Source organism: Neoarius graeffei, chromosome 18 (genome assembly GCF_027579695.1).
Source record: "Neoarius graeffei isolate fNeoGra1 chromosome 18, fNeoGra1.pri, whole genome shotgun sequence".
Lineage (NCBI taxonomy): Eukaryota > Metazoa > Chordata > Actinopteri > Siluriformes > Ariidae > Neoarius > Neoarius graeffei.
The window spans coordinates 29,788,033-29,802,316 of NC_083586.1; the positions used below are offsets into that span (position 1 = coordinate 29,788,033).

A 14,284-nucleotide genomic window follows, 5' to 3' on the forward strand; every position below is an offset into this window, starting at 1 on the left:
AAGAACATAAAATTTGGTTCATAAACTTTGTTTCTTAAACCCTCAGCCTGGAACTCTTGATTTTGCCGCTGAAGCGGACAGCCTCTACTTGAACAAATCTCAGTCCTGTTGGTGCAAATTGGCAAATATTTCTTTCACAGATTCACAGAGTGTCAAGTTAGCTGACCTATGACACTACTCGTGGTTCCTCCAGGACACCCCACAGTGGAGAGGCATGGGCCGTTGTTCCCAGCGCTCGACACGTACAGGACGTTATGTTTCTGCACCGCCTCGCTGATTATTTCACAGATTCTCCTAAAAACACAACAAACAAAAAAGTCAACTCAACACATTTAAGTGATGCTGATAAACGGACAAGGTTTCAGGTCGTCTTTAAAAACCTGTTTATTAGATTAAAATTAAAACCAACTCGCTGGTCTCTACTGCCATTCTGTAATTTAACAAATATGATGGCAGGGAGTAAACTGACAGGAGTTTTGTTCAAATAATTTATTCATATTCCAACTTCATTAATCCAAACATTCATTCGATCCCTTCTAGTCAGTTAATGAATACTGAGCTCAAGATACTGCATTATTTAACAAGTAGTTGCTGAAGGCGAAGTGAATATTGGTGAATAATAACTGAGAAAGTCGAGGTTATTCACCGATATTCACTGAGCCTCAGGCGGATAATTGTTTCAGTACGAATACACCGGTGATTTTTTTTTTTAAATAAATAACCTTACAGCCTCTAAAGCGGGATGCAAATGTAATGCACGCAGATTTGCGTCACTTATCCATGCCGTGTCACATAAAATCCTTTGCTTTGATATCGTTAGAATAAATTACAATTCCACTTTACCTTACCAATTAATTAAATAAATTACAATTCCACTTTACCAAACTTCATAGCATTTTTCATTCACCATTTGTAATTTTTCCTCACTTACGGTGACCGTGATTGGCAGCCATTTTGCTGAGTCGCTCGAGGCGATTCTCAAGCAATAGTCCAAATTTCTCGACCAATCAAATCAGTGCTCACAATCACCTCTGTATGGAGCACTTGCATGTGATGTCACATCCGATCCAGATTGTAAACAGACGCCACCTTGTCGGTCAAACGCCATATTTCCGCCTTCTACTTCTGCTTCTACCTTTTCTTCTGGAAAACCCTACTATATACAATTCTACTACAACGTCAACTCCACTGAAAATCAATAAAACATAAGACGAGTGGAATCCTGTGTCCGAGTCCTTCCCTTTCAAGTGTGGGAAACCCATGATGCTCACATACACTTGACAGTAGGCTGCCACGGGACCCTGACAGGCGTGCAAAATGGATTGCTGCTATCAGGTATACCATATATACAGGAATAGTGATAGACTACTCATACTTGATCTAAATGATAATATAAAAATATTCAACCATAATAGTGGATATGGCGGCGCATGATGGGGATGCTGCGGCTACAAGCTCTCCCTACCTGTGCACGTTTATGTTTTTTGTGTGTATTTTTGCGTGTTGTTCGTCTGTACCAGACTTCAATATCCACTACAACTGTATTAGCCTGGGCCTGCCCATCCTAAGCGTGACGCAACACGAGGGCCTGTTGCGAGCTTAGTCTGGCCAGGCAAGCTATCTACAGATCTTCCAAGCTCCCGAAAAATCGGGAACCAATCAACTTTGAGCATCTCTAACGGCCCTGGGTAGAGGCGTGTTCAAGGCACTGACGTAGTAGAACTGCGACCGGAAGCCATAGATTGCGCTTCATTCACACTTCCGCATCTATTACACGTAGATGCTGTATTGAAAGCATTCAACGGGAAGTTCTCATTGAAAACGGAGCAAAGAGCAGCCCTGGAGGTATTTATTGAAAGGAAGGACGTTTTCGCCTTGCTCCCAACCGGCTTCGGTAAGAGTTTAATCTACCAGTTAGCCCCGTCGCGTCGCATACGTCAGAGGAAAGAGTGATGTGATTGGTTTAAGCTTCGTCACAGCCTTTTCTGGCTTCGACCAGTAGCAAACTGAGGCATTTCAGGGAGGCGGGTCAACCACGGGCTCTGGGAAACGGTTGGGCTTAATATATCTTGGCCAGACCAATAGCTCGTAGAGCTTTGAAGTCGCGTTAGCCAGGCAACAACCGTATGGACTTACTGGACATTGGTTTCCAGCAGAAAATGATGGTTTGTAGCGATTTCCATCGCATGCACAACATTCCGGACGAGATAGCGAGACCAGCGGGGTCTCAATACTTAAGTGACTTACCCGTCCAATGAGGATTGTTATTTTCTTGTTTACAAGATGCCACATCTGAGGGCGGCTGACAAATCCTGAATTTCTGTAAAGATAACTGTCCAGAGATTTATAAGCACGCAGTGCTTCACCACTGAACAGCGAGGGAAAGTTAATGAGGTAATTATACACATTTGGGTATTCCGCTGGCAGTTCAACATCCACTGACACGGTCGTGAAAACTCCGTCCGGTAATCGATAAGGGTTAGACATATATCTAGTTATCTGTTCATTAGAAAAATGAGCCGTGTAGTCCGTCGGTTGAAATTGATCCATTTTGTACACGAGTGCAGCAGTATTCAGCTGTGTTTTTTACCGACAAGATGGCGGCTGTTTACATTCTGGTCACGTGACTGCAAGAGGTCTATTTATACTAAAAAAAAAAAGGGGGGGGGGGGGGGGGAGAATACATGCAAGTTCTCAGGAAGCTGTACACATTGGCTCACCCTGAGTTTGGCCAGTGGGTTGCCTCCCCATAGCTGTAGTTCACAAGGTCACACTTGTAGTTAATGACCTCGATCATCTGTAAAGAGCAACATAAAGATGAGGCATGACCTGAATATTATATGGAATTCACTTTACTTTGACAACAAACTGACTTCATCCCAATGGAAGAAAATACGCAAGTAAATAAATCTGAAAACAAAAACCGGAAGTTTCACGTTAACCCTCTGGGGTCTGAGGGTATTTTCTGGCACTCTAATGATTTCTCTGATTTTGTCGTCAATTTCAACAAATCTAAGCAGTATTTTCAAAGTCATATGACTTTTTTTTGTATTCAGCACAAGTTCAGCAACAGTAATATCTATGCAGTATGTCATGACTGTACTTAAAAAAAACCACACACTCCACACATGACCTTCCCCATTGGTTCGAACCATTTTGATCACTTGAGGTGATTCTGTTCAATCTTAGGAATGCATCAAGCACAAACTTAAATCTGCTCCACTGATTTGGACAATTAACTGCCCATCAAAAAAAGTTATGTCCTATTGTTTTGGGATAAAGGGTTGGCAGTGGGAGGGGTATTCAAGGACAAGTGTAAAAATTCCCATTCCATTCAATGAGAAGAGTGAAAACCCCTCCCACTGCCAACCCGTAATCCAGTCAGGTCAAGTCACAACGGGTAAGGTCATGGTTTTTCACACATTCCAACACGGTTCTAAAACCGCTTTTTACAACAGCTTCATTTATCTGGTATTTGACTATTCAGTGTGTCTTGAAATTAACTTGTACTATTTTACTCAGAGCTACAACCAACTCTGTTACACAATTACTCTCATTTGGCTCCAAATTTTACTCTCTAAACTCAAAACGGAGCACAATTAACTATTTGAGGAAAATACTTGTAACTCTGGAAAAATTGCCCAGTCATTTTTCTTGTGTATGCACTACAGCACACGCACATTAAACAATCTGCTCATCAGAAATAGAAGAAATATTTACACTTACTCCAGCTGTTATTCGGCTTGATCGAGTCAAAGTTTTAAAAAAACAAAAAACAGCTCATCAGTGTCGCAGTTCTCAAGATTGAATTGAATCACTGTCCTGAATCATCCGAGGTGCATAAAATCCGCATGCCATCTTGCAACAAGTTTTACCTCCAAATAGCCTGAACTTTACCGGAGAGATTTTATCCTGTTTACAATGGGCGTTCCCACCGCAAAAGAGAAACCAATCAAAAGCCAAAGAGTGAAAGTGATCATCATGCCGTTACCATGCGAATAGTCTTTTACGAATGCGTAAGTGCACGCTCAGCGCTCTGACGTGACTGAGTAAGGTGACAAGTTTTATGTTTCATCTAAATTTAGATAATTTTAAAACTATATTTGGCAGTGAGCACATAGGAAAGTGTAAAAGTTTCTATTAATATGTTTATGATAAAAATTCAAAAGATATTTATCTAAATACATCTCCTACTCATTCTAAACCTGCTGAGCTTCACTGGCAAAGCTCTCGTCCCCAGAGACTTAAGCGATAAAAAGTATTACTGAGAATTAGATTCCCTTGTTATTTAACATTATCACTAATTCTCCCACAATCCTCTAGTTTATTACATGCCTAGTTGACCGGACATTCTACCAAATTCAAATTTATTTGAAGCTCAGTTGACAAAAATGCTTGAAGGAGTGACATTTAAGCCATCAGCTGTACAAACTACTCTGAACGTGAAGAGCAGATGCTGTGAGCTCCTACCGCTCGGATCAGGCCTGTTCCTGTCTCCATTGTGCTCAGGCGAGTATCCCCTATTTTCATCGCCAAGATCTGGGCACCAGGGGCCACGCCGTTTCTCTCTGGCTCCTCGGGGAAGTACCCTGCTGCTATGCTGGCGACGTGAGTCCCGTGAGCACCTGCGAAGCCAAAAACTCCCTGATGAAAAAGTTCTAATTAAAACTGCACTGCTTTATCATACGCTACTGATCATGCAGGAGAGCATGAAAGTAAAACCTCTTCTAAACAATAAGACTGATCAAGAACCAAAAAACGCATGTGGCTCTCTGACGATCATGATGCTCTTTACAGGCGTCAATAATAACTGTTAGCCCAGGTGCCTGGGACAGGCAGAGTGAAACACCGAGAGCCAAGATACGCATTCACAGCTTACTTCACTAGTCCAACAATAGGGGGGAAAGAAAAAAAAAAAAAAAAGTACTACAACTACTCCCTATTGACAATATTCTAACCTCCACTAGTGACAATGCAGAGAGTATTCCCTTCATCATAGATGTTGATGGAGTAATTGAGCATCTCGGCATCTCCTAGTGTAGCATACTCCTGTCTTTCCCTGTAGGAGCTGAGCACGGTACAGGACGCCAGGTCTCCACTCTCTGAAGTATCCACCACTGCCCTGCGCAAGAACAGCAACACGTACAGTAAGGCACAAACAACTTTTCAGGCTATGAAAAATGAATCAAATCATGATTTCCAAAAAGAGTACATTATTATTGTCTGATAAAAGTCTAAAATGTTTGTAACTACCAACTGAAATCGGCAGATATACCATAACCAACAGGCCTTTCAATTACGTAATTTGGGCTACACGCTGTATTTCTGAATTTGGGCTTTTCCCGTCGTGATGCAGGGTAATTTGGGCTTTTCTGCACGCGTAAAGTGCTGTTTTCCAAGTGCTCTGTGTTTAAACCTGCTGCTGCTTTTTTAGCTACAAAGTTATGAATAAATAAAGAAATCTATGAACGTTATTTTTACCTTTACTGCAAAACGTCTACAGCATTAATCCCTCTTGTTGTACATGTACACGACAAAAATAATTAGAATAGTTAGTATTTAAAAGCTGTGTTGGGGCCTGAGGAGAGCCTGGAGGAAAGGAGCCTGGGAATGAAAAAGCAGGTTCTGCATTGTTGCCGTCAAAGAGATGAACCTGTAGCAGACCCGCGACACAAAAGGTTTTTCAGCCCCATCACAAGAATCGGCCGTGCAATTCACAGCATGTAGTCGGGTAAAAGATCTTGGTTTAAATGAAAGGCCAGTGTCTAAGACTATCATCAACAGGAGGACCAAGCTCCAAGTCACTGATTCCACCCACACTTACACAACTGTGTGGATTTAAGATGCAAGCTGTATCTGAAATACACACAGCTGTGTCCCGAATAGCTCTCCTTTATTCAGTCTTTTACCTGATTTACCGAATGTGGAAATCCCGCTCTGGTCTCACTCCTCCATGAAATCATGGCATGCCGATCGCCATTGATGGAGAATTCGTGCTCTGTGTGAGGCTTACGGCTAGTTCAACGAACCCAGAACAACATGGGAATGGTGCGGATTTCACGTCAATTATGAGAAATGCATGCTAATTTCGGTGTTTTTACAAAAGAAAGTCAAGACCTTGGGTTTTATGCAGCCAAGTTTATTTAACCAACATTTTTTTAAAAACTTTTGGTAGCATATTTTGGGCGCTTGACCTTAATTCGGGCACCTACGATGTTATCCGTTGCAGGTTTCATGTAATTGAAAGGCCTGACCAAGTTAGCATCATGCTCCAGTCACTAAGATACATATACATGTTATTTACCAGCTGGGAGGTCCGTATCGTGAAATACCATGACCGAGGTCTTGAAAGTACTGAGCGAAGCCCTCTGGGCCGAGGTCACGGTGTTTCACCATACAGACCAACCTTAAGCTGGTAAATAATATATTTATTTTTTTCTTTATCAAATTCTAACAGAAAACGAGAGCGCCTGAAAGGGAAAACCGAGCCGAGCCGCCATTTTGAATCCTCATTCACGGCTGTAATGCAAATGGCTTCCTCCTCGGTATACAAGTGCACTTCCATGGCAGGAAAAAACTACATTTTGCCGCCTATGTCGTCCCCTATTTATACAAATAGGAGTCATTCAGGATTCAGCCATGTTTTTGCTCGGCGTTAGCAACAGTTACAGGTTTTTAGCTTTCTCCTGAAATGTTTTATTTTTATTTCTTCTTCCTCAGGGTAGTAAAACTCGCTTTCGCTGTGAACACTGTCGTTATCGCTATCCATGCTGTAAAATTAATGCTATTCTCCTGAGAAATGCTGGCAAACATTTATAAGATTTTTGATAATCTTATAAATAAAAGCTAAATGTTGACAAAAAATGCTACTATGTTTGTTGCTGTTGTGAACAAGCAAGTCGCCAGAGGGCCGTACCGTAGGATACAGACCCGCTCGCCAGCCAATCAGAGTGCAGGATTTGGACCACCAAAAAAAAAAAAAAAAAAATGATGTAAGTAAAACTAAAAAAAAAATAAATATGCTTAATGCAATATATTAAAATGTATACTGAACAATAAATGTAGACTGAACAAAGCTAAAACAGCATTTCCGTCAAAATTGTCTTTGCTTCGAAAATCACATTTCCTGTGTTTAACACACAGGGTTTAGAGTCTGTGGGTTTTTTTTTTTCTTTGTTTTTTGATCCGTTTACAAGCTTTTGGTCTACAGACACAAGTCCAGTTCTGACCTCCACGTGATGCCATCGTGCCACGCCATGCAGTCGTACACAGGCCCAGGGTCGCTGTACTTCTTCTCCATGTTGCCCAACAGCTCACTGTGACTCTGCAACTCCTCCTTCTGCAGTTTCTCCATCTGACATCCAACACACACTCCAGGTTAACTAAAGCACCGTTAAAGCAATGACGGAGGGCAGAAAAACAAACCACTGCACAGCTGAATAATACATTTTTAAGAAGTTGTTCATCAGTATTGATCAGGAAGGTATGAGTAACGTAACGATCAGAAACAACCGATTTGGTCAGAACTCGCTCAATTCTCATTCCTGCTTTTGCAACAATGCCTTATCGGTGACGGTGCAGACTTCTAACCTGTGAGGGGTTGGGATGAGCCAGGTCAAACTCCTCTGTCTTGCGACTGGCCTCTGCTAGAGCTGTTCTGTGTGCTGGGTCCCACAGCTTCTCTTTGCGCTCTTTCTGGTTCACACACAATGTATAGTCCAGTCAAATATTATTCGGTTGCTTTAAAATTGTGTTCTCACATTTTCGATGAGCTCAGATTTTGTCCTGCCACAGACAGAAGCGCTATGGCTCCACATACAGATCATTTAAACCATGTATGAATATGAAAATGGTCACTCTTCAGAGCAAAGAAAATGATCAAGCTTTAGCGGAACACTAAACACCAAGTGTACTTTAGTTAGACGGTTTGGGAAACGTACTTCCTGACGTCTCAAAGCTATTGCTTCGAAATGTCTAAATAGAAGTGTACCATTAAACAGTAAGTAGTAACATTTTTAAAACAAACACATAGACTAACAGGAGAGTACACATAGCATTTCTTTCCGAGTGCTAAAGTCTGTTTTCAATTGATCCCCATGAAGAGAGGAGTGGCCTTTAACATGTGGCCATTCTGAACACTTCTAGTGGAAAATCTGAACTTTGCAGAAAAGCACAGGTGTCATCACCGTCACTCCTTTTCAGGAAACCAACCACACGGGTGGGACTCTTCACCCTTGCAACCAAGACAAGAGCGCTCAGATACCCCTTTTCCACCAAATCAGTTCCAGTGCTGGTTCGGGGCCAGTGCTGGTGCTGGTTCACAACTCGTTCAACTTACGAGCCAGCTGAGAACCAGTTTGCTTTTCCATCGCTCGCGGTGCTAAGAGAAGACACGTCATTACGTCACTGTATACGTCAGTTACGTCGTTGTATACGTCAGTTATGTCGCTACGTTTGCATAAACCTTGGCGCGAATATCAAAGCAAAAACAACGCGGAAGAAGCAGCAGCAGCAGCAACAACAATAATAAATGACTTCGCGTTTGTACAGCTGCTGCTTCTCGTCGCTTAAAAATGGCGATCTTTTGCGGTCTTGTTATTGTTGTTGGTCTTAACAACTCCGCCCCCCCGCTGACGTAAGCGGTTCTTTCCTCTGGCCCAGCAGAGAGTTGGTGCTAGCCTGGAACCGGTTTTTCTGGCCCCAGAGCCAGTTCTTTGTCAGTGGAAACAGAAAACCCGGTTCCAAACTAAGCACTGGCCCCGAACCAGCCCTGGAACTGCTTTGGTGGAAAAGGGGCAAGAGAGCACAATACCCCCCTCCCCCCGCTGGCAGCTACAGTTGTGGTCAGACATTTACATAGTGACAAGAATGTCATGGCAATTGTGGCAGCAGGGGCGTGGTCAAGCGCCGGTCTGTGACAGGAGGGCGGAGTCACGGAAGGTAAGTGGCAGAATCACTACACCTGAGAGCAATTAACCTGTGTTTGTGTGTCTTCCCAGTGACTGCGCCCTATACGAGGAGGGAGAGCGAGAGCGGAAAGAGCTCATCCCTGAACCAGACGCCGGTTGTGTGTGTGTGTGTGTGTGTGTGTGTGTGTGTGTGTGCGAGACTGATTATTGTTAGACTGAAAAGTGTGGCAATAAAGCCAAGTTATAAACTTGATCTCTGTCCTGCCGTCCTCTGTGCTCCACCCACACATAGGGAGTCCTACAGCAATATTTGGGCTTTCAGTAATTTCTTTGAACTGTTCCTTTTCTGTGGCAGAATGTACAGCATACATCTTTAATTAAAAAAAAAAAAAACTCAAATTTGGTGCACAAGTTTTAATTTTCTTTGGGTTTTCTGAAATCAACAGCATCAAAATCATACATACAGTGTCAAAAAGTAAAAAATTACATACGCTCAATTAGATTATTAATTCAGAGGTGCTGAAACTTCCAAAATATCTCATCTTGCCAAGGCCGAGGTCTCTTAACTTCCTGTTAGTGATCATGATTGACTACAGCTGGTAGCTTCTCTGTGCCTTCATAAAAAGGGTTTGTTTACAGCACTCATTGGATTGCCCAACACACAGTACAATGGGAAAGTCCAAGGAGCTCAGTGCAGATCTGAGAAAGAGGATCGCAGATGTACACAACTCCAGAATGTCTCTTGGAGTTATTTCTAAACAACTGCAAATTCCAAGATCAGTTCAAACAATTGTATGCAAGTTACTGTGATGTGTAGTCACTTTGCCAAGCCACTCTGCTTCAAGAAATCCAAACTGTCAGCCTCAGCTGAAAGGAAATTGGTTTGGATGGTCAGGAACAACCTGGGAACCACCATGGCACAGCCCTGCCATGAACTGGAAGCTGATGGATCGCTGTCTACAGTTCAGATCACCATAGACCAAGAGGCTGCTATCCAAGAAATAACCCCCTGCTCCAAAAGTGACACCTAAAGTTTGAAGCTGACCACACAAAAAGCCTTCTGGAGAATAGCTGTATGGTCAGATGAGACAAAGATTGAGTTGTTTGGCCACAATGACCACCATGTACAGAGGGACACTGTACCAGCTGGTGGTGGTGGTAGGATCATCATGCTCTGGGGCTGTTTTGCTGCCAGTGGAACTGGTTCATTGCACAAAGTGGATGGAATAATGAAGGAGAAGGACTACCTCAGAATTCTTCAGCATAAACCATCAGAAACTTGAACACGACTTGGGAGTTACAACAACAGGACAATGAACCCAAACACGCATCAGAGCTGGTTGTGGAGGATAAACCAGGCTAATATTAAGCTTAAAACAAGTCCTGACTTCAACCCTACTGAAAATATATGGACCGTGCTTATAAGTTGAGTCCACGTCAAGAAAAACAAGTTTAACTGAACTCTACAAATTCTACTATGAAGAGTCGTGAAATATCCAACCAGAATTCTGCCAGAAGCTTGTTCATGGGAAACGAAAACGCTTGGTCAAGGTGAATCTTGCACGGCTTGAAATTCGCGGTGGTCCGGTCGCCCGAGGCGACTTAATTTGTCATTTGGCAGGTAATTCCTGTCACTAGCCAGCCCGGCTAGCTAGTTGAAAATAAAAATATATGAAGCGAAGATTCAGACTAGGGCTATGCGATATATCTCCAAAAATTCTGTGTGAGATACATATTATATTGTAACTATCGAGTATTTTATGGTTAACTGCCGACTTGCGTTTGTTTAAAACATTTTCCGGTGGTTTTCTCCCTGTCCCTCAGGCAGTAATGTGAGAGGCTGCCTAAGGGTTTAAAAAAAAAAAAAAAAGTCACACACTTGCCAACCAATCCCGGGCGACATCTCGGTGCTGAAAGGAACTTGCGGAAAGATTTTCTAGTTTCGGTTAACAGCGCTGACTCGGTTCGTGCAGTCGCTGGTGTTGCATAGGCTACCATGTAAGCTCTGTCAATTTCAGCGACAAATTAAAAATGGAAGCGGACAAATTGGTTCCTAAAAGAACTAGTAAGGGGTCAGTCATCTGGCATTTTTTTGGATATCGCGAGGAGGACGTGGAACAGCAAATGCCAGTTTGTAAAGTGTGCAAAAAAAAAAAAAAAAAAACAGTATCAAAATACTCAGGTCTTGAAATAAATGCACATTAGTCATGAACAATGGTAACTACTCTCTCTTGCGTTATTTTTGACAGAAGTAAAATTCATACATGAACAAATTTTGGCGAGTTGATTTTCTGTTTGGCTAGTTACTTTGGAAGGCAACTAGTCCGGCTGGCTGGTGGAAAAAAATATATGAATTTCGAGCCCTGATCTTGTGAAGACACATTTCACCCAAATATTAGGTGTGCTGTATGTATATTTTTGACCTTGTGTTGATTTCAGAAAACCCAAAGGAAATTAAAACTTGTGCAGTAAATTCTAGCGTTTTTTTTTATTAAAGCTGTATGCTGTACAATCATTCTGCCACAGAAAAAGAACAGTTCAAAAAAAAAAAAAATGACAAAGCCCAAATATTGCCATGACATTCATGTCACTGTATGTAAACTTCTGACCACAACTATATACAAGGTGCTTAATACACCCTCATGAAATTGTCACAGTACAAGTTTGGTAATCAAGAGCCATAACTCTGGTAAAATGTGACTGAATTGAACAAAATTGTAATATGCGTATTACTGACATATAACAAAGAATCCTGTCAAGTTTCATGAAATTCCTCCAAAAACTGTGAGAGGAGTTGATTTCAGAAGGCGAGTACCCTTCCCGGGACGGGCATCGCCACGACATAATCCCCCTTCGGGCCTTTCAGCCAGCGGGGGATAAAAATATTTTTATTTATGTGCGTGTGTGTATAATAATTTTATATTATATAATGATATTATGGGTGTCTGTACGTATGGATGTGTATACATGCATAACATAAGTATCTGTATTAGGGATGTTAACCGATGACCGTTTGACCGGTGGTTGGCCGAATCGTCAACCGGTTAATTTTTTTTGGTTGTCGGTTAAAAAAAAAAAAAAAAAATCAATCGTTTTGAAGCTGCCGATTTTGGAGCGGACAGCTGACAAATCAGAAACACCCATTCAGTCATGTCCCGCCCCAGTTAAAGACAGCTGACAAATCAGAAACACCCATTCAGTCATGTCCCGCCCAGCTGCCACTCGGTGAAAGAAAAAAAGTGTAGACACAGGCTTTTTAGCTTACAAATTACTATTTTTTTTTTTTTTAATTATTAGAAGGCACATGGAGTTTAGTCCTGCCTTGGCCAGTGCATTCTGAAAGTATGTTTCGGTCTGTAGCCAACAATGCATGTTATTGCAGATCAGATCTCTCCACACAAACTAAAGGCGCAGATGCCGACTTTTTTTTTTTTGAATCGCGCAGATCCATTTTTTTTTGGGGGGGGGGGGGGGGGGGGGGGGCGGCGTTGGAGTGTCTGATTGTAATTTCAAGGTGGATTCTGTATTAAAATTACTAAATAGGCGGGTGCCGTTGCAGTCCATGAGGCGTGGGGGGTGTGAAAGGAGGGCAGTGGATCGGGGGGCTGCGCGCGTTTGCGCGGAAGCTGAGCAATCAGTAGATCAGAATGCGCACATTAAATTTTGCCCGGCTTCAGTGCGGGCACACGCGCAGCTTTCTGATTTGCTGTTTTCTTCTCGTGCTTGTACTTCCTGTGTTTCGTGGACTGTGGCGGCATTTGCTTATATGCAGAATTTGCTTTGATGAAGTTGTGGTCGGACGCTCCAACGCCCCCCCCCTTGGGAAAGGAAGGTCGGATCTGCGCGATTCAGCCGTGGAGAGGGGGGCATCCGCCAAAAGGCGCGCCGTTTACATCCCTGTAATAATTCCAATTCTAGAATTTTAAACTCATAGGTTAACCGACTTTAACCGGCTAATGAGGCTCGGTGGTCAGTCAAGATTTTTTTTAGTTTTCGCCATCCCTAATCTGTATACATGATTTGGTCTATATTATACCATGTTGGTATATTTGTTTTGTTCGTTGCCTTTGTATATATAGTTTATTATGGTGGAAAGTGACGTTTGATCAGCGGTGGTATAGAGGGTTAGGATTTGATAAGTTATTTACTTCTTCCTAATCCTTTCTGAACATTTTTTTTTAAAGATTTTTTTGGGAGCTTTTTTTCACCTTTATTGGATAGGACAGTGTAGAGACAGGAAATAAGCGGGAGAGACAGAAGGGGAGGGATCGGGAAATGACCTCGGGTCGGAATCGAACCCGGGTCTCCGGATTTATGGTATGGCGCCTTAGCCAGCTGAGCTATGATGCCCCCCCCCCCCTTTCCGAACATTATTATGTTACTGCCTTGTGACTACACTATTCTGTTTGTTTATGATGATCTTTTGATTATTGCATTTTTTTATATCTTCTTTACTGTTCGGAATAAAGCAATCAATGGAGGAGGAGAAGCTTGTTCTGCCTGTGTGTCTATCCCAAACCCAAGACTAACATAAATAAAAAGAAGAGTAGTAAAGGTGCAACGCTAGTCTAATCATAAAGTGATGACTAGAGTTAGATTTTGTCGAGATATTGCTGTCGTACAAACAAAACCCATATGAAGTGTTTGTTTTTGATGAAGCCAGCACTTTTCTCCCAGAGAAAAGCACTCTCTCAACTCATTGCCATATTAGGAGAAACAAGTAGATCATTAACTTACCTGTATCCTCTCTCTCAGAGGTTTTGGAAAAAACTCATAACCGTTTTTAACACCGATGTGGTATTTTCCTGATGGGTTCACCCAGGCTGGAGGGATCTGCAAAAAGAAAAAAAAAAAAAAAAAACCAAAACACCACACTAATGAAAAATGAAAGTGAAGAAACACATTACCCCTTATATGTGCAGAGAGATACTACAGTGATCGAGTTACAGCGTGACTAGGACAAGGTGAGACATTCAGTGTCAAAGGAATGGATATGATATTAAGTGTATATAACACCAACAGGGGCAGACCTTGAGTGTGCGCCCAGAAAGTCCAAACACTTCTCCGTCTTTGGGCTCCACCACTGTTGACATGTTCACGTCGCCACTGCCTGTCGTATCGATGATGTCAACAATCTTTGGCTTGCCCTCTGTGGTGGTCTAACAGAGACAGATTGTAGGAAAATAAATCAATGATGAAGTTGTTTATGTTCCAAGAGTTCATCCAAAACAAGTTTATTATAGCAACTATACTACCCCCCCACCCCAAGCCATTTGGGAAAATTTCATGAACGCTGTTACAAAGCACTGACACTGGAGACTCCTTCCATAGCGGTCACGATGTCCATTTATAATTTATAAGTAGCTGGATGGATG

General features: G+C 42.3%; 1 protein-coding gene across 4 annotated transcripts in view; it reads right to left on the minus strand.

The window, feature by feature from the left end:
• The window catches only part of tpp2 (tripeptidyl peptidase 2), a 64,308-nt gene that overhangs the window by 46,819 nt on the left and 3,205 nt on the right, over window positions 1-14,284 (minus strand). For all 4 annotated transcript variants that reach the window (XM_060898656.1, XM_060898654.1, XM_060898655.1 and 1 more), the window contains exons 2-9: window positions 13,940-14,068; window positions 13,647-13,742; window positions 7,591-7,695; window positions 7,230-7,354; window positions 4,959-5,122; window positions 4,471-4,625; window positions 2,721-2,797; window positions 167-294 (exon numbers count right to left, since the gene is read on the minus strand). In XM_060898656.1, the coding sequence (XP_060754639.1) occupies window positions 167-294; window positions 2,721-2,797; window positions 4,471-4,625; window positions 4,959-5,122; window positions 7,230-7,354; window positions 7,591-7,695; window positions 13,647-13,742; window positions 13,940-14,068 (979 nt within the window). The remainder of the gene's footprint in view (window positions 1-166; window positions 295-2,720; window positions 2,798-4,470; window positions 4,626-4,958; window positions 5,123-7,229; window positions 7,355-7,590; window positions 7,696-13,646; window positions 13,743-13,939; window positions 14,069-14,284) is intronic.